Source organism: Pristiophorus japonicus, unplaced genomic scaffold, assembly GCF_044704955.1.
Source record: "Pristiophorus japonicus isolate sPriJap1 unplaced genomic scaffold, sPriJap1.hap1 HAP1_SCAFFOLD_433, whole genome shotgun sequence".
Classification (NCBI taxonomy): Eukaryota; Metazoa; Chordata; class Chondrichthyes; family Pristiophoridae; genus Pristiophorus; species Pristiophorus japonicus.
The window spans coordinates 138,530-158,938 of NW_027254235.1; the positions used below are offsets into that span (position 1 = coordinate 138,530).

Below are 20,409 nucleotides of genomic sequence, written 5' to 3' on the forward strand. Positions count from 1 at the left end.
TTCCGGTGTTGAAAAGCAATGGCACGGTCAGAATCTGCAGAGACTACAAAGTAACGATCAACCAAGTCTCGTTACAGGACCAGCACCCACTACCCAAAGCGGAGGACCTGTTTGCAATGTTAGCAGGGGGAAGTCGTTCACCAAGTTCACCAAGCTGGATCTAACCTCTACTTACATGACACAGGAGCTGGCTGAATCTTCATAAAGATTGATGTGCATCAACACGCACAAAGGACTGTTCATATACCACAGATGCTCTTTTGAGATTCGTTCGGCTGCTGCCATCTTCCAGAGGAACATGGAGAGTCTGCTGAAATCGGTTCCGCGCACCGTTGTGTTTCAAGACGACATCCTGATCACTGGCCGCAACACCACCGAACACTTGCACAACTTGGAAGAGGTTCTAAAGCGACTGGACAGAGTGGGACTCGGGCTGAAACGCTCCAAGTGTGTATTCCTGGCGCCAGAGGTCAAATTTTTGGTGAGAAAGATTGCGGCAGACGGCATCAGACCCACGGACTCTAAGACGGAGGCCATCAAGAATGCGTTCGTTCCTGGGACTCCTCAACTATTTTGGTAACTTTCTACCCGGGTTGAGCACTGAAATAACCAAATTTATGTAGTGCTTGAATTTATGTATAAATATGTTGAGCTATAGTATATCACCAGTGTGCTTGGTGAAACGGGACAAGAGGTAACGAATTGATCCATGATTAAAAGGACTTGAGGACTTGCTCGGGCAAGGCACCGGTCCGCACAATTAAACGGTAAAGGATGCACTGTGTGGATAGCAACATGACTTACAGCTGAAGTCTGATAAAATTAACCCCGATAAATGACTTACAGCTGAAGTCTGATAAAATTAACCCCGATAAATGACTTACAGCTGAAGTCTGATAAAATTAACCCCGATATGCTTTCCTTACAGAATTTACATGAGCATGTTACCGTAAGAAAACATGCTATCGGACAAGGCCATCTGGCAAAAACAAAGGGCGATTGTTACAGCAACGAAGTTGCAAGAATAGTTAAGAGGAAGGCCCCAATGACAGAAGGACCGGAAAATGAGCTTACAAGAAGAAACAAGATTAACCGCGAATATAAAGAATAGCGTAAGGTGTCACGCGGGATAGGCTACGGAGGTGATGGGACTGTTAAATGTATAAATAGGAAATTCGCTAACATCTCGATGGAGTCGGATCAGAGAGCGGTCTCAGAAAGTTCTCCCCAGGCTTGTGAATAAAGACTGTTTTGAACCTCCAATCGAAGTCTGTCATCTCTACTAGTCGGGGCGTCGACTTTGTATTTCACTTAGTCCGTCCAGAGGGGTATCAAGGCTAAGCGTCGACCTTGTATTTCACAAGGTCCACTCAGCTTACGTCATTTGGCGCAGTCGGCTGGATCGTAGGCTCTTGCCGGTTCACTGGAACGTTGAGCTAGAGAGGGTGAGTACATTTTAAGTTACCACCCATAAATTAAAAAGCTCAGAACGTACTGTGAGAACCTGTAAGGCTGCGACTAAAAGAACCAGGGGAGACAGACTCGAGGAAGAGGTGCGGTCTGGTAAGCCGGGAAGGCGGCAAAATCCTCTAAGTCGGATAGGCAGCAAAATCCTATAAATACGCGCGAGGTAAAATAAGAATTCTTGGAAAGACGGTTAAAATCTAGGATGTCTAAGAAGGACTTGAAAATAAAGGAGGGGGGACGATCCCCTTGGGGAGATCCCGACTCCGTCACCCACTATTTAGCGGACAAAAATCAGAAACTCATTGAAATCATGAAAAAGAAAGGGTGGGATCCCAAAGACAGTGCAGAGAACCAAAGGGCTTGGTGGAGGGGACAAACCAAAGATAAGGAGGGAAAAGGGGGAACGGTAATCTTAGCTTGTGACCAGAAACAGTGTAAAGAGTTGAAACAAAGGGAAGAGGAGGAACCGACAAGGAAGGAAGCAACATCTCCCAAAGTGGGAGAGAAGGGAAACCCGATAGCAACCGCCACCCCTAGCAGTACGCCTTTGTATCTGAAAATACCCGGGGATGATACCGTGGATTGGGATAGGTTGGGGAAGGAAGCATTCGAGTATAATAGGGAAAAGAACTGGCCGGAACCACCGTCCTGGCCAGAAGAAAATAATCTCCCACCACCCTACAATCCAGTGCCCCGCGAGGTAAAAGCGGCCTCGATAAAGACCCAGTTGATCCCCGGAACCAACAAACAACGTCCCCCCCCCTGGTCCCACAAGGGCCCCCGGTAATCCGAACCACGTACCAACCTTTTAAACCACGAGAGACAAATGTTGGTGGATAAATTACCCCAACTACAGCCACGAGAAAATAACTACCCGTTTTGGCAAAAAATTAGGGAATTAAGGATTAGCCATAATTTGCGACCAGTTAGTGCGAGCAAAACTCCCGGATGACCACTGGGACCGATTAGGCCAGAATTTTAGGGATGGAACCTGGTGTCAGACGTTAAATATCTCACAACAACAGGAGGACAATGACTATAACGCCTTTAAACTTGCAGTAGAGGGGGTGATGGGACCAGCTCCGGTAAACTGGGCAGCTATAACCAATATAACTCAAGACAAAGGAGAATCTGCTGTAGATTATAGCAAACGGAAATGAGGAAAATTCGTGGGCTGTTCTGGCGTTCTAAACCCCACTAGGGATAATCAATGTTTTCTACAATCATTTAAGGCCGGGTTAGGTCGCGCACATCAGGCAGCCATACGATTAGGAATTGTTACAATGAACAACTATGATGATTTAATTAGATGGGCAACAGAGGTGGATAACATGCAAAAGGCTAAGATAGCTAAAGCCGAAGAGTTGAGGGGACAGGAAGAAGCCGTAGGAATGCAAACAGAAACGGGGGGGAATGTCCGGCGAGCATCAGATTCAAGACCCACTTGCCATAATTGTAACAAGCCAGGACATAAGAAGGTAGATTGTTGAAACAAAGGAGGAGGAAGAGAGGGACTAGGGCCGAAACAGAGAGGATATTTAACGTCTGACACCAGGTTCCATCCCTAAAATTCTGGCCTAATTGATCCCAGTGGTCATCCGGGAGTTTTGCTCGCACTAACTGGTCGCAGTCCTTATTGTGCAAATTATGGCCAATCCTAAATTCCCTAATTTTTTGCCAAAACGGTTAGTTATTTTCTCGTGGCTGTAGTTGGGGTCATTTATCCACCAACAATTGTCTCTCTCGTGGTTTAAAAGGTTGGTACGTGGTTCGGATTACCGGGGGCCCTTGTGGAACCTTGTGCAGGGGACAACCCGGAGAAGGTGGGCCATCAAAGGAAGATTTCAAAAGGTGGATGAGGGAAGAGAGAGAAGAGCAGGAGAATAGGGATAGGGAGAGACAGCGGCGACGGGACAGGGAAGAAAGGGAGGATGGAGAATATAGGAACAGGAGCATTGCCCGAGATGAGAGGCGATACAGGTGTAAATCAGAGAAGGAGACGGTATGCACCATGAGACAAATGGAAGACATGATGAAGAAGTTGAATACTAAATGACAGGTAGCGACCCTCGGGGTAAATGATGAGGAAGACCCAAGGGTGTTTGTTGACGCATTGATAGGGGGCCGGCAGTGCAAAATGTTAATAGACACGGGAGCCTCAAGCTCACTGACAGATTTGCCCTTGCCCCGAACCAAACTTTCGATCAATGTGGCGGCAATAGGTGGAAAAAGACTTGAGGCTTATAAGAGCGAAACAATTCTATTAGAAATTGGATGTATAATGATACCTACCCATTTGTGGGTATGTGAGAATACTGAAGGAACAATCCTAGGGATAGACTTACTGCAGGAAGTAGGAGCTTTAATCGATCCTAAAGCGAATAAAGTGATCTGGCCACCAGATCATAAGTTAAACAAACAAGTAGCCCTGGGAAACAGAACAAATCAGGTAGGAGCAATTAAGATTATCGACCCAGAATGGGATAAGAAGGGACCATGGGCGATCCCATGCAGAGAGTATATTGGGGTGTGGACAATGTATAAGCAGGATTGTGGGTCAGTCCAAACCCCCCCGGTAAAAATACCGGGACAAATGCATCGCCCACATAAACAATATCCTTTAAAGGAGGAAGCCAAAGCAGCAGTACGGGACAATGGGCCCAAGTTTCCACACGATAAAAAAGGGGCGCCCCTCCGAGCTGGGCGCCCGTTTTTCGCGCCAGAAACAGCAGCGGAAAAAAACGCGCGATTCTGGAGCGCCCTGCAGCTCCATGTCTGCTTGGCGCGGCGCCCAGGGGGGCGGAGCCTACACTCGCGCCGATTTTGTAAGTGGGAGGGGGCGGGTACCATTTAAATTAGTTTTTTTCCTGCCGGCAACGCTGCGCGTGCGCGTTGGAGCGTTCGCGCACGCGCAGTGTGAAGGAAACATTGGCACTCGGCCATTTTTGTAGTTCTTTGTAGCTGTTTAATTTTTGAACATTTTTTAATAAAAGCACATTGCCATCAGCACATCAGCACTGAGGCTTCTTGCAGCAGTGAGAAGGCTGCAGGAAGCCTCAGAAAGTTGAGGCAGCCGTTTCCCTCCTCCCCCCCCCAGCGGGAACGAACGGCTCCCTCCTCCCCCCCCCCCCGCGGGAACGAATGGCTTCCTCCTCCCCCCCCCCCCCGCGGGAACGAATGGCTTCCTCCTCCCCCCCCCCCACCGCAGGAACGAATGGCTTCCTCCTCCTCCCCCCCGCGGGAACGAATGGCTTCCTCCTCCCCCCCCCCGCAGGAACGAATGGCTTCCTCCTCCCCCCCCCCGCAGGAACGAATGGCTTCCTCCTCCCCCCCCCCCGCGGGAACGAATGGCTTCCTCCTCCCCCCCACCGCGGGAACGAATGGCTTCCTCCTCCCCCCCCCCGCGGGAACGAATGGCTTCCTCCTCCTCCCCCCCGCGGGAACGAATGGCTTCCTCCTCCCCCCCCCCGCGGGAACGAATGGCTTCCTCCTCCCCCCCCCCGCGGGAACGAATGGCTTCCTCCTCCCCCCCCCCGCGGGAACGAATGGCTTCCTCCTCCCCCACCCCCGCGGGAACGAATGGCTTCCTCCTCCCCCCCCCCCGCGGGAACGAATGGCTTCCTCCTTCCCCCCCCCGCGGGAACGAATGGCTTCCTCCTCCCCCCCCCCCGCGGGAACGAATGGCTTCCTCCTCCTCCCCCCCGCGGGAACGAATGGCTTCCTCCTCCCCCCCCCCGCGGGAACGAATGGCTTCCTCCTCCCCCCCCCCGTGGGAACGAATGGCTTCCTCCTCCCCCCCCCCGCGGGAACGAACGGCTTCCTCCTCCCCTCCCCCCTCCCCCCGCGGGAACGAATGGCTTCCTCCTCCTCCCCCCCGCGGGAACGAATGGCTTCCTCCTCCTCCCCCCGCGGGAACGAATGGCTTCCTCCTCCCCCCCCCCCGCGGGAACGAATGGCTTCCTCCTCCTCCCCCCGCGGGAACGAATGGCTTCCTCCTCCCCCCCCCCGCGGGAACGAATGGCTTCCTCCTCCTCCCCCCGCGGGAACGAACGGCTTCCTCCTCCCCTCCTCCCCCCCCCCGCGGGAACGAATGGCTTCCTCCTCCTCCCCCCACAGGAACAAATGGCTTCCTCCTCCCCTCCCCCCTCCCCGCGGGAACGAATGGCTTCCTCCTCCCCTCCCCCCTCCCCGCGGGAACGAATGGCTTCCTCCTCCCCTCCCCCCTCCCCGCGGGAATGAACGGCTGCCTCCTTCCCCCCCCCCCCCCCCTGCAGCCCTCTCCCTGGCTGAAGCACTTTCACACAGGTAGGAAGATGGTTTATTTAATCTTTTCTTTGCTTATAAATTTTTATTCAGGTTGGATTTATTTGTATAATATTTGTATAAGTATAAATAAAGATTTATTATAGAATTTAATGACTTCCCTTCCCCCCCACCTCGTTCTGGTCGCCTAATTTGTAACCTGCGCCTGATTTTTTTATGTGTAGAACAGGTTTTTTCAGTTCTACAAAAATCTTCACTTGCTCCATTCTAAGTTAGTTTGGAGTACGTTTTCACTGTGGAAACTTGGAAATCAGGCGTCAGTGGGCGGACACGCCCCCTTTTGAAGAAAAAATTCTGTTCCAAAGTGGAACTGTTCTACCTGACTAGAACTGCAGAAAAAAAAATGTGGAGAATTGCGATTTCTAAGATAGTCTGTTCTCCACCAGTTGCTCCTAAAAATCAGGCGCAAATCATGTGGAAACTTGGGCCCATAGTGTTGGAATTAACCAAACAGAGAATCTTACGGGAAACTATATCCGAAACTAATTCCCTAGTATGGCCAGTGAAGAAACCAGATGTATCATATCGACTGACAATTGATTTTACGGCATTAAATAAGGTGACCCCAAAGGAATACCCGATAGAGCAAGCCCAGCTACAATTTGTAATGGGCTAAAACCAGAACACAAAATGTTTACATTACTAGACATTGCAAACGGATTCTGATCCATACCATTGGACAAGGAATCGCAAGAGAAATTTGCCTTCACACGAAATGGGAAACAATATACTTGGACGAGGGTCCCCCAAGGGTTCCATAATAGTCCAGCTATATTCCATCAACACATGGCCAGGGCCCTGGAGGAAGTAGAACTAGAGGAGAACGGCAGTACCGTGTTACAGTATGTCGACGATTTACTGATAGCTTCCAAAAACACTCAAGGGCATTGTCCAAGATTCTGAAGGCACTCCAGGGTGCAGGATTTAAAATAAACCCCAGCAAGGCTCAAGTAGGGAAACCAGAGGTAACCTATCTGGGCTATCATATTAACATGGGCAAGAGAGCCATGCCAGAAGATTGGAAAAGGACCATAAACGGTATGTCCAAACCTGTCAATGTAAGGGGAATGCGACAAGTCCTGGGACTATTTAATTACAGCAGAAACTTTATTGAAGGGTTTTCACAACTAGCTGCACCCCTGTATGAATTGACCAATGGGGAAAAGCTGCAGAGGAACCCATTGAATGGACAGATTTGCAGGTGGGGGCCTTTACTAAGCCAAAACAAGCACTAACTGCCGCACCAGCCTTAGGGTTACCCGACATGGGGAGGCCATATCATATCTTTTGTCACAATCATGGGGGACATTACAGTGCGGTGGTAGCGCAAAAACATGGGGATTACATGAGACCCGTAGCCTACTATTCGGCACGAAGATCCCCAATAGTGGCTGGCATGCCAAGATGTGTTGCCGTGATTGATTTACTGACCACGGTGCACAAAGTGAGTGAACCCGTCGTAATGACGGGGGATATTGTGATACATACACAACACACCTTAGTGGAATTGTTGAACACTGGATGATTAAAAATCGTCTCGAACGGCCGGAAGGCTGCTAGGAAGGCTGTTCTGTTACCCAAAGACAAATCTGTACAGATAGTTAGAGATATGAGCCAAAACTCGGCATCCATGATGGGAATGGAAGGAGAGGAACACTGCTGCACCAGTGAAGAGGAATTAGAGTATGTAGATATGATCAGGGAGTTACCTTTGATGGAACCAGACTTAGAGTTATATGTGGACTGGTTCCGTAAATATGTTAACGGGACACCATGGACAGGCTGGGCTGTGGTAGTGGGAGATGGCACCTTCCAGAGGGAAGGAATATTACCAGGGGATAATTCAGCACAAGTTGCAGAGCTAACGGCATTGATAGAAGTATTGAAATAGGCAGAAGGAAAACGGATGAATATCTATACCGATAGCCGCTATGCTTTTGGCATAGTACACGATTACAGGGCAGCCTGGAGTAGAAAGGGGTACATCTCCTCGGGGGCAAACGCATACAGCATGAGGACTTAGTAAAGAAATTAGTAGCCACCTCAGAATTACCCACTGAAACCGCGGTAGTAAAAGGTAAAAGTCCATCAGCGGGGGAATTCCCCCACAGAAAAGGGAAATAGAGCCGCAGATCACGCAGCCAGAGAGCTGGTAGAGCAACAGATTGCGGCAGTAAACGAGATCGGAACAGGACCAGAGACGCAAATAGACATAGCTGCTATTACGGCATTATCCAAATTACATATCCAAATTACATAAGGAAGTATCCCAGGAGGAGAAGCAAGAGAAAGGGCGGGGGGAATATGGAGGAAAGATCAATTAATATATACACCCAGCTGTATACAGCAAAGGGTAATGGAATTATACCATGGTAGACAACACACAGGTATATCCAATATGTTGAACAAGCTCCAGCGATGCTGGTGGTGGTCCGGAATGAAACAAGCGGTGGACAGATTCTGCAGACATCGCCACATAAGTGCACAATATAACACAGGGAAACCTGCCAAGGTAAAGTGGGGACATCAGCCGAGACCAAGAGGCCCATGGGAGAAGTTGCAGATAGACTTCACTGGACTCTTACCAAAATCAAAAGGAAAGACTTATTGTTTGGTAATGATAGATCAGTTTACTAGATGGGTTGAAGCATTTGCTACTAGAGATTGTACAGCTAGAACAGTGGCATAAATAATGGCAGAGGAGGTAGTACCACGATGGGGAATCCCGGTACAGATTGATTCAGACCAGGGAAAGCACTTTACGGGAAAGGTCATAAAGGAGACATGTGCCCTATTGGGTATTAGACTGAGGTTTCACATACCATACCACCCTCAGAGTTCAGGGATGGTAGAAAGGATGAACCGAACGTTGAAATTATCATTAGCTGAAGCAATAGAAGACACAGGGAAGGAATGGACAGAATTACTTCCAAGTATATTAATGAGACTTAGGGCAACTCTGAGTAGAACGACAAGGCTGACACCATTTGAACTAATGACCAGACGAGGAATGACACTGCCAGAAGGAGTCGTCACCGGAGGAGAGGATCAGGAGGTTTATTAAACAATTACACGCTCTCAGACATGAGGCCAAAAACCAACAGATTATACGGGACCTAGAGCAGGATACGCAAAATGACAAGGAGGTCCCGGCAATAGGTAGCAAAGTGAAGGCAAAAATACCAGTCAAACCAGGGCTAGCACCCAAGTGGTCAGGACCCTACGAAGTATTAATGAATAGTTACATATGTGAGTGTATAGATGAGTCCGAAACGAGTAAAGGAAGGTGGAAACACTGGACTCAGCTAAAGGTATATAAGGCCGATGAGTAGATCGGGAATGGAGATATTCACGCGATGGGAGGAACAACGCGAAGGGGGAAAATGTATCTCAGTGCAGTTTAGAGGGGCAGATAAGAATAGAATGATTCTAACCGGCTGGTGACGACTGGCCATTTGTTTTCCTTGCAGGAATAGCGAACTCGTAAGAAGAAGTGGAGCATCACTATCACGATTCTAGGGATAGGTTCGAGCACGGTGGTAAGGAAAGGGGACATGACACCCACCCTAATTTTCGGCACAAGCGGCAGCGCAACCTGTGCCAAAGGTGTAATAAAGGCCCCAAGAGGGATAATTTTCCCTGTGGACCCTCTAATTGTTTCATCCACAGGGAGTCCCATAATTGTTTGGTATAACTATTACACATCGCGGGCATAGCAAAAGTACTCACATCGATAGCAAGTTCGTGTAGGATGTACCTCGGACACCCCTAGTTTCACCGGATAAACGGCAACAACGGGAGAGACGTGGGCATGCACGAACAGCACCAACGGGTGGGAAAGTGGGTGCACAGCTGTGCAATGTGTAGAACGGGGGTCCGATAATAGTGGCCGTCCTGTGTCCTCCCCGGATGGAAACGAGGAGATGTGCGATGCACTGCCAAATAGCCAGGGTTACTGGAGGATCTGCGGAGCACACCCATCATCAACTACCACCTGCCACGACGACCACCCCGCAACCTTCCACAACCCCATTAACATGCCCGTCAATGGAAGAAGGGACATGAAGAGGTTTAATAATAAGGAAAACACAGGATGTGATGTATTTTAGTGCGGCACAAGGAATCGTTAAACTTGCTATCGATATGAGTACTTTTGCTATGCCCGCGATGTGTAATAGTTATACCAAACAATTATGGGACTCCCAGTGGATGAAACAATTAGAGGGTCCACAGGGAAAATCTATCTTTTAGACGTAAGAAGCGGTGAGTATTGGAAATGGCCGGAGTAGGATATGCGGCCGGGTTGGCAACAGTTAATAGCTTTGACATAGAAGGAGTGGGGGAAGAAGTAGAAGAACTACAAGCGAAAAGAAAGAAGCTACTAAAACAAGATACTAAAGCTGGCCAACAAACGGCAGTGACAGGAGAACAAACGGCAAAACAATTGTTGGGGGTGGAAAGGATAGTAGCCCCCCCCAGGCAGAAACAATTAACACGATTATTGATCGGGTCAGCTTGCCAAACCCATAAGGAATTGGTATGCGCCATGTATGGCTCATGGCTATTATCCAATGCCCAGCATAACGTGAAGCAAATAAATAATGGACAGATCCCCGATTGGATTACTAATAAGGATCTGGAACCTTGGATCGACACAAATAAGAGCCTATGCAAGGGGCGTGAAATGGCACAAGTATACAGGGCAGCCAATTGTCTGCCCCCACGGCCTAAGGTGATTGGCTTTGTATTGGCCATCCCACAACTCCCAGAAGAGGGCCAGCCCCTGAATGATGTGATTAATATAGGAGAGGTACAGAGGAAGAGTTGGGTTAAATATCATGGTGTCCTTACCAAGGCCATATGGGGAGGTGACGAAGATAATAACCGGAAGAATGGAACCGTAAGAAGGGTGGTGATGGACGGGTGCCACCGCCAGGGAAGGACATGGGTGTGCACACACACCCCCAGCAAGGGAGACACAGCCGAGTGCGGATTTACGAGAACCATTAATTGCAACCTCAAAATACGCCCAAGCGGAATACACCGAACAAGGGTAGCACCTAGGAACACCTGAACATTTTGTGTCACCACCACTGAACAGAAATATGAATACCAAGATCTGACTTGTCCCATTCCCCAGCCAAACTTTTGTTTTTACCCAAAGATACCTACACAGATAGGACACCAATATATACACCCACAAAGACTGCAAGGAGAGAAAAGTTTTTCCCTTAATAATACAGGACTTAATAGGGAAATTGAAACTTATGTCATACCAGAGCCCAAGGCAATTCCGGCATTACATGAACAGGAGAACTGGAAGGAAGGAAATTATAAAACATTATCATGAAATAGAAGATCTAAAGAAACAACTTAAAGACATCGAAACAGACTTAAGGGAACGGCCTTGGTATGAGAAGATCTGGAACTGGGGACTGAATGGTAACGTACATCCCTGGATTAGGATTATGTCGCACGTGCTGGTAATAGTTCAATTATTAATGTCATTATACGTTCTGGTGGATTGTTGCAGGAGATATCGTAGGCAACATTCAGGAAGGATAGAATAAAAGGAAAAGGAGGTGTGGTAGCATTGCTGGTTAAAGAGGAGATTAATGCAATAGTTAGGAAGGATATTACCTTGGATGATGTGGAATCTATATGGGTAGAGCTGCAGAACACCAAAGGGCAAAAAATGTTAGTGGGAGTTGTGTACAGACCTCCAAACAGTAGTAGTGATGTTGGGGAGGACATCAAACAGGAAATTAGGGGTGCATGCAATAAAGGTGCAGCAGTTATCATGGGTGACTTTAATATGCATATAGATTGGGCTAACCAAACTGGAAGCAATACGGTGGAGGAGGATTTCCTGGAGTGCATAAGGGATGGTTTTCTAGACCAATATGTCGAGGAACAAACTAGGGGGGAGGCCATCTTAGACTGGGTGTTGTGTAATGAGAGAGGATTAATTAGTAATCTCGTTGTGCGAGGCCCCTTGGGGAAGAGTGACCATGATATGGTGGAATTCGACATTAGGATGGAGAATGAAACAGTTAATTCAGAGACCATGGTCCAGAACTTAAAGAAGGGTATGAGGCGTGAATTGGCTAGGATAGATTGGCGAATGATACTTAAGGGGTTGACTGTGGATGGGCAATGGCAGACATTTAGAGACCGCATGGATGAACTACAACAATTGTACATCCCTGTCTGGCGTAAAAATAGAAAAGGGAAGATGGCTCAACCGTGGCTATCAAGGGAAATCAGGGATAGTATTAAAGCCAAGGAAGTGGCATACAAATTGGCCAGAAATAGCAGTGAACCTGGGGACTGGGAGAAATTTAGAACTCAGCAGAGGAGGACAAAGGGTTTGATTAGGGCAGGGAAAATAGAGTACGAGAGGAAGCTTGCAGGGAACATTAAGACGGACTGCAAAAGTTTCTATAGATATGTAAAGAGAAAAAGATTAGTAAAGACAAACGTAGGTCCCCTGCAGTCAGAATCAGGGGAAGTCATAATGGGGAACAAAGAAATGGCAGACCAATTGAACAAGTACTTTGGTTCGATATTCACTAAGGAGGACACAAACAACCTTCCGGATATAAAAGGGGTCAGAGGGTCTAATAAGAAGGAGAAACTGAGGGAAATCCTTATTAGTCGGGAAATTGTGTTGGGGAAATTGATGGGATTGAAGGCCGATAAATCCCCAGGGCCTGATGGACTGCATCCCAGAGTACTTAAGGAGGTGGCCTTGGAAATAGCGGATGCATTGACAGTCATTTTCCAACATTCCATAGACTCTGGATCAGTTCCTATCGAGTGGAGGGTAGCCAATGTAACCCCACTTTTTAAAAAAGGAGGGAGAGAGAAAACAGGGAATTATAGACCAGTCAGCCTGACATCAGTAGTGGGTAAAATGATGGAATCAATTATTAAGGATGTCATAGCAGCGCATTTGGAAAGAGGTGACATGATAGGTCCAAGTCAGCATGGATTTGTGAAAGGGAAATCATGCTTGACAAATCTTCTGGAATTTTTTGAGGATGTTTCCAGTAGAGTGGACAAGGGAGAACCAGTTGATGTGGTATATTTGGACTTTCAGAAGGCTTTCGACAAGGTCCCACACAAGAGATTAATGTGCAAAGTTAAAGCACATGGGATTGGGGGTAGTGTGCTGACGTGGATTGAGAACTGGTTGTCAGACAGGAAGCAAAGAGTAGGAGTAAATGGGGACTTTTCAGAATGGCAGGCAGTGACTAGTGGGGTACCGCAAGGTTCTATGCTGGGGCCCCAGCTGTTTACATTGTACATTAATGATTTGGACGAGGGGATTAAATGTAGTATCTCCAAATTTGCGGATGACACTAAGTTGGGTGGCAGTGTGAGCTGTGAGGAGGATGCTATGAGGCTGCAGAGTGACTTGGATAGGTTAGGAGAGTGGGCAAATGCATGGCAGATGAAGTATAATGTGGATAAATGTGAGGTTATCCACTTTGGTGGTAAAAACAGAGAGACAGACTATTATCTGAATGGTGACAGATTAGGAAAAGGGGAGGTGCAACGACACCTGGGTGTCATGGTACATCAGTCATTGAAGGTTGGCATGCAGGTACAGCAGGCGGTTAAGAAAGCAAATGCCATGATGACCTTCATAGCGAGGGGATTTGAGTACAGGGGCACGGAGGTGTTCATACAGTTGTACAGGGCCTTGGTGAGGCCACACCTGGAGTATTGTGTACAGTTTTGGTCTCCTAACTTGAGGAAGGACATTCTTGCTATTGAGGGAGTGCAGCGAAGGTTCACCAGACTGATTCCCGGGATGGCAGGACTGACATATCAAGAAAGACTGGATCAACTGGGCTTGTATTCACTGGAGTTCAGAAGAATGAGAGGGGATCTCATAGAAACGTTTAAAATTCTGACGGGTTTAGACAGGTTAGATGCAGGAAGAATGTTCCTGATGTTGGGGAAGTCCAGAACCAGGGGTCACAGTCTAAGGATGAGGGGAAAGCCATTTAGGACCGAGATGAGGAGAAACTTCTTCACCCAGAGAGTGGTGAACCTGTGGAATTCTCTACCACAGAAAGTTGTTGAGGCCAATTCATTAAATATATTCAAAAAGGAGTTAGATATAGTCCTTACTACTCGGGGGATCAAGGGGTATGTCGAGAAAGCAGGAATGGGGTACTGAGGTTGCATGTTCAGCCATGAACTCATTGAATGGCGGTGCAGGCTCGAAGGCCCGAATGGCCGACTCCTGCACCTATTTTCTATGTTTCTATGCCTATGTTTCAAAAGAACCAGAACCTAACCAGAGCCATAACTATACGGGTAAAGAAGGAGGAAGAGGAAGGAAAACTGTTGCTAACCACCAACAAACTTGGGGGAGGATGGGAGAGAAATTACTATGAAAACTGTGTTTAGGATTGTGAGACTATGAGTACCAGACGCCCTGGGTTGGTACCACCAGGGCGACGGGCACTAGACAATCTTAAACTGTAGGATACTGGCCATATTGGGTCAAGGTGACCAATGGGCCTTAAGGGGGGGTTGAAATCACCAAATTTATGTAGCGCTTGAATTTATGTATAAATATGTTGAGCTATAGTATATCACCAGTGCGCTTGGTGAAACGGGATGAGAGATAGCGAATCGATCCATGATTAAGAGGACTTGAGGACTTGCTCGGGCAAGGCACCGGTCTGCACAATTAAACGGTAAAGGATGCACTGTGTGGATAGCAACATGGCTTACATCTAAAGTCTGATAAAACTAACCACGATATGCTTTCCTTACAGAATTAACATGAGCATGCTACCTTAAGAAAACATGCTATCGGACAAGGCCATCTGGCAAAAACAAAGGGCGATTGTTACAGCAACGAAGTTGCAAGAATACATAAGAGGAAGGCCCCAATGACAGAAGGAGCAGAAAATAAGCTTACAAGAAGAAACAAGATTAACCGCGAATATAGGGAGTAGCATAAGATGTCACGCGGGATAGGCTACAGAGGTGATGGACTGTTAAATGTACAAATAGAAAATTCACTAACATCTCGGTGGAGTCGGATCTGAGAGCGGTCTCAGAAAGTTCTCCCCAGGCCTGTGAATAAAGACCGTTTTGAACCTCTAATCAAAGTGCCATCTCTATTAGTCGGGGCGTCGACTTTGTATTTCACTTAGTCCGTCCAGAGGTGTATCAAAGCTAAGCGTCGACCTTGTATTTCACTAGGTCCACTCAGCTTACATCAAGCACTTTGCTGGAACCTTTGCATTTATTGCTACGCAAGGGTGACGACTGGGTCTGGGGTAAATCTCAAGAGACAGCCTTCGATAAGGCCAGAAACCTGCCATGTTCTAACAAGTTACTTGTATTGTATGACCCGTGTAAACATTTAGTACTAGCTTGTAATGCATCCTCGTACGGGGTCGGTTGTGTGTTACAGCAAGCCAATGTGTCAGACAAACTGCAACCGGTTGTATATGTGTCCAAACATTTATCTAAGGCTGAAGGAGCCTACAGTATGATTGAAAAAGAAGCATTAGCATGCATATACGGGGTTAAGGAAATGCACCAATATCTATTTGGACTCCGGTTCGAGCTCGAAACCGACCACAAACCGCTCATTTCGCTGATTTCAGAAAGCAAAGGTATTAACACCAATGTTTCGTCCCGCATCCAAAGATGGGCACTAATATGATCTGCGTATGACTATGTAATCCACCATAGACCAGGCACTGAGAACTGTGCTGATGCCCTCAGTCAGCTACCATTGCCCACCACCAGGGTGGAAATGGTGCAACCCGCAGACTTGCTTCTTGTATTGGATGCTTTTGAGAGCGAGGGGTCACCCGTCACGGCTCGCCAGATCAGGACCTGGACTAGCCAGGACACTGTGTTATCACTAGTAAAAAACTGCGTCCTTAATGGGAGCTGGTCGGCTGTTCCCGGGGAAATGCAAGATGAAATTAAGCCGTTTTACCGACGCAAGGATGAAATGTCCATCCAATCGGATTGTCTCCTATGGGGGAATCGCGTGGTTTTGCCAAAAAAAAGGCAGGGAAACGTTTATAAGCGACCTACACAGTACCCACCCAGGCATAGTCATGATGAAGGCTAATGCCAGGTTACACGTTTGGTGGCCCGTTATTGACTCGGAATTGGAGTCATGCGTACACCAATGTAACACTTGTTCACAGTTGAGCAATGCACCAAGGGAGACTCCCCTGAGTCTGTGGTCATGGCCCTCCAAACCGTGGTCGAGGGTCCACGTAGATTTCGCTGGCCCCTTTCTAGGAAAGATGTTCCTAGTAGCAGTGGACGCTTACTCTAAATGGACTGAATGTGTAATCATGTCATCATGTACATCCACTGCCACCATTGAAAGCCTCCGGGCCATGTTCACCACCCATGGTTTGCCCGACGTCCTTGTTAGTGACAATGGACCATGTTTCACCAGCTCGGAATTCAACGAGTTCATGACCCGCAATGGCATCAAGCATGCCAGGTCTGCGCCGTTTAAGCCCGCATCCAATGGTCAAGCAGAACGGGCAGTCCAAACCATCAAGCAGAGCTTGAAACGCGTGATGGATGGCTCCTTGCAGACCCGGTTATCTCGGGTTCTGCTCAGCTACCGGACGCAACCTCACTCGCTTACCATTCAGACCAGCCGCGAAGCAGTACATCAATGATCCGACCGACTTACTCATGCCAGGACTTCAACTCAGGCGATCAACCCAGGAACGAAGAGCCCCTGATCACCTCAACTTGTAAATAACTTGTATCTAAGACTTTGGGGGCGGGGTGGGGAAGAGTGATGTTATTTATGTCAACTTTATAATAGTGTAAGACTTGCCACCAGGGGGCGCACCTGTTGGAGACCCAAGGGTCACCTGCACACCTCATGCAAGCAAGTATAAAAGGTTGTCTGCTATGCTGCTTCTTCACTCTGGAGTTTGATTAAAGAGACTAAGGTCACATCAGTTTGAGCTTACAGCATAGTCTTGTGGAGTGATTCTGAATATAACACACAGCACTGAGCCGACTTCCAGAGTAGAGGGAGGGAGAGAGGAAAGAAAGAACTTGCATTTATATAGCACCTTTCACAACTTCAGGATGTCCCAAAGCAATTTACTGCCAATGAAGTACCTTTGAAGAGCAGTCACTGTTGTAATATAGGAAATACAGCAGCCAATTTGTACACAGCAAGCTCCCACACACAGCAATGGAATCATGACCACATTATCATTTAGGGGTTGCTTTAGGGATAAATATTGGCCCCGCCACGTGAGAGAGCTCTCCTGTTCTTTGTTGAATCATGCCATGGGATCTTTTACGTTCACTTGAAAGGTTAGACAGGGCATCAGTTTAACGTTTCATCCAAAAGATGGCACATCCGACAGTGCAGCCCTCCCTCAGCACTGGCACCGGGAGTGTCAGCCTAGATTATGGGTTCAAGTCTCTGGAGTGGAACTCGAGCCCACAACTTTCTAACTAGAGGCGAGAGAGAGCTACCCTCTGAGCCATGACTGACATATAGGAATTTTCTTCCTGTAAATATTGCTCATTTTTACATGCCAAAGAGTTTTTTGAGTTTATTGAGACTCCCTATAATGGTGTAAAATAGTTAGGTAAACTCACGTTGCTTTTTGGTGGCACCCTTCCTTCCAGGACCATTGTTAACACTTTCGTTGCCTGATTTGCATTCTTCAGTGAATTCCAACCGGACAGATCCCAAAACTTCAACGAGTGTGACTTGAAGGACCTGAGCTGTTAAATAATTTTTTTAAAGACTTGCATTTACATAGTGCCTTTCACGACATCAGGACATCACAAATCACTATGGCTGTGTAGTCACTGTTGTAAGTAGGAAATGTGGCAGCCAATTTGTGCACAGCAAGCTCCCACAAACAGAAATGTGATAATGACCAGATCATCTGTTTTAGTGATGTTGGTTGAGAGATAAATATTGGCCCCAGGAAACCGTGGAGAACTCCCCTGCTCTTTTTCCAATAGTGTCCACCATTACGTCAAACTGAGAGGGCAGACAGGACCTGGGTTTAACGTCTCATCTGAAAGATGGCCCCTCTGACAGTGCAGCACTCCCTCAGCACTGCCCCTCCGATAGTGCGGCGCTCCCTCAGTATTGCCCCTCCGACAGTGCGCCGCTCCCTCAGTACTGCCCCTCCGACAGTGTGCCGCTCCCTCAGTACTGCCCTTCCGACAGTGCGCCGCTCCCTCAGTACTGCCCCTCCGACAATGCGCTGCTCCCTCAGCACTGCCCCTCCGACAGTGCAGCGCTCCCTCAGAACTGCCCCTCCGACAGTGCGGCGCTCCCTCAGTACTGCCCCTCCGACAATGTGCTGCTCCCTCAACACTGCCCCTCCGACAGTGCAGCGCTCCCTCTGTACTGCCCCTCCGACAGTGCTGCACTCCTTCAGTACCGCCCCTCCGACAGTGCGGCGCTCCCTCAGAACTGCCCCTCCGACAGTGCGGCGCTCCCTCAGTACTGCCCCTCCGACAGTGCGGCGCTCCCTCAGTACTGCCCCTCCGACAGTGCGGCGCTCCCTCAGTACTGCCCCTCCGACAGTGCGGCGCTCCCTCAGTACTGCCCCTCCGATAGTGCGGCGCTCCCTCAGTACTGCCCCTCCAACAGTGCGGCGCTCCCTCAGTACTGCCCCTCCAACAGTGCGGCGCTCCCTCAGTAAGGGTACGGTGGCGTAGTGATTACATTGCTGGACCAATAATCCAGAGTTCTGGAACAATAATCCAGAGAATGCGAGTTCAAATCCCTCTGTGGGCAGTTTGAGAATTTGAATTCAGTTTTTAAAATCTCAATGAAATGCTGATCTCAGTAAAAGTGACCATGAAGCTGTCGGATTGTCGTTAAAACCCTTCTGGTTCACGAATATCCTTTCGGGAAGGAAACCTGCCGTTCTGACCCGGTCTATATGACTCCAGACCTACACTAACGTAGTTGACCCTTAACTGTCCTCTGAGGTGTACACTCAATTGTCTCAGGGTGACTAAGGATGGGCAATAAATGCCAAACTTGCCAGCAATGTCCACATTCTAAGAATGAATATTGAAAAACAGGCAGTAGGTACCTCGGGTGTGAGAGAGCGGGGATCATTCCCAGTCGGGACACAGTCCATCGTTCTTCCATGTGGATCCAGAGCTGAGAGGAATGTATTAATGGTGGCCGATTTACCAGCCCCCACCATGCCGAATAGCAAGATGTTTACACAGTCCGGACATCGTTTGGGAGGGTTGTAGTCGCACAGTTTGCTCCTCAGAGAATCCAGGGTTCTGTCAAAGAACAGGAAGAGAGGAAAGAGTTAGATCTCAAGATTAATGTGTTTGAACAAAATAATCATTTTCCTATCGGTGTGTCTGCTGCAGAAAGGCACTTCCTGATTAAGGCGGCCTACCCTTTGTCGAAAGTCGGATAGTGAATGGCATCGTCTTTTGAAAACCATGAAATGTCCGGCTTTGAAAACCCTGAAATGTCCGGCTTTGAAAACCCTGAAATGTCCGGCGTTGAAAACCCTGAAATGTCCGGCGTTGAACACCCTGAAATGAAAGTTGAATGCATTAAATTATATGTTTTTAAAGACGAGAGTACGATCGCAGTGACAGTGAAACGTTATAAACTTACAGCTCCCCATGTCTGGATTCACAGCGCAGTTGCAAACCGAATAACTTGCGAAAGAGAAACTAACTGTCCGGGTTTTGGAAATCCCCCAAGTCTATTTCTCACTTCCGCCTTTTGTTTTTTCAGCGTTGGGATTGGTTGATGAATAAAACCAACATGTTGCGAGGAAGAGGCAGGGATGGAGAAAGGGCTTTTATTTGTGTGTGTCTGCTCTGGCATCTTATACAGGTCTCAAACATCAACTCCTAAACAAATGTCATTCCCTTTTACAATATATCCCCTCTCCTCTCCTAATTGTAAATAAAGGACTGGGATTGTGCACTGGAGTTGGGCACACAGTGGGCAGAGGTGGGGATTATCGGGGAGTGTGTACCCCAGAACCCCACTCTCCCCTACCATCCCCAGAACCCCTGATTCAGAGGTCAGAGTTCTACAAACTGATCCATATGAATCATATTCAAAAGAGCATAGAAATCATAGGAATAGGTTATCCAGCGTGCTTTATCATTTGCAATCATAGAATCCTACAGCACGGAAGGAGTCAATTTGGCCTGTTGTCCCTGTGCCGGCTCTTTGAAAGAGCTGTCCAATTTATTCCCACGTCTCAGGTTATTTTCCCAGAGAATACTAGACCTTTGGAACAAGCTGCCCTCTCATGTGGTGGATGCAGACTCATTGAATTCCTTCAAGCGAAAGCTGGAATTGTTTCTGGATGTGGCAGAGATCACCTCTTACACAAGGCCGGCACTGCAGGGAATTTAATGGTCAGAGTGATCTCCTGGACTAGTTTCGATCATCTAGATGGGTCAGAGAGGAATTTCCCAGATTTTTCCCCCCCCAAATTGGCCTGGGTTGTTTATCTGTTTTTTTGCCTTTCCCGGGAGATCACATGGTTTCGGGTGGGGTGGAGAGTATATAACCTAATATACAAGGTATTGCAATTGTGTGGGACAGGCTCGATGGAC

General features: G+C 48.0%; 1 protein-coding gene across 3 annotated transcripts in view; it reads right to left on the minus strand.

Annotated features, from left to right (window-relative positions):
* LOC139251727 (interferon-induced protein 44-like) overlaps positions 1-19,551 on the minus strand; it is a 38,372-nt gene extending 18,821 nt beyond the window's left edge. Inside the window, exons 1-4 of one of the 3 annotated variants that reach the window (XM_070873276.1) lie at positions 19,448-19,551; positions 19,221-19,362; positions 18,897-19,098; positions 17,431-17,559 (exon numbers count right to left, since the gene is read on the minus strand). In XM_070873276.1, the coding sequence (XP_070729377.1) occupies positions 17,431-17,559; positions 18,897-19,098; positions 19,221-19,362; positions 19,448-19,457 (483 nt within the window). In that variant the 5' untranslated portion in view covers positions 19,458-19,551. The remainder of the gene's footprint in view (positions 1-17,430; positions 17,560-18,896; positions 19,099-19,220; positions 19,363-19,447) is intronic. The other 2 variants (XM_070873277.1, XM_070873278.1) reach the window with 2 other exon arrangements.
* Positions 19,552-20,409: the final 858 nt, after the last annotated feature.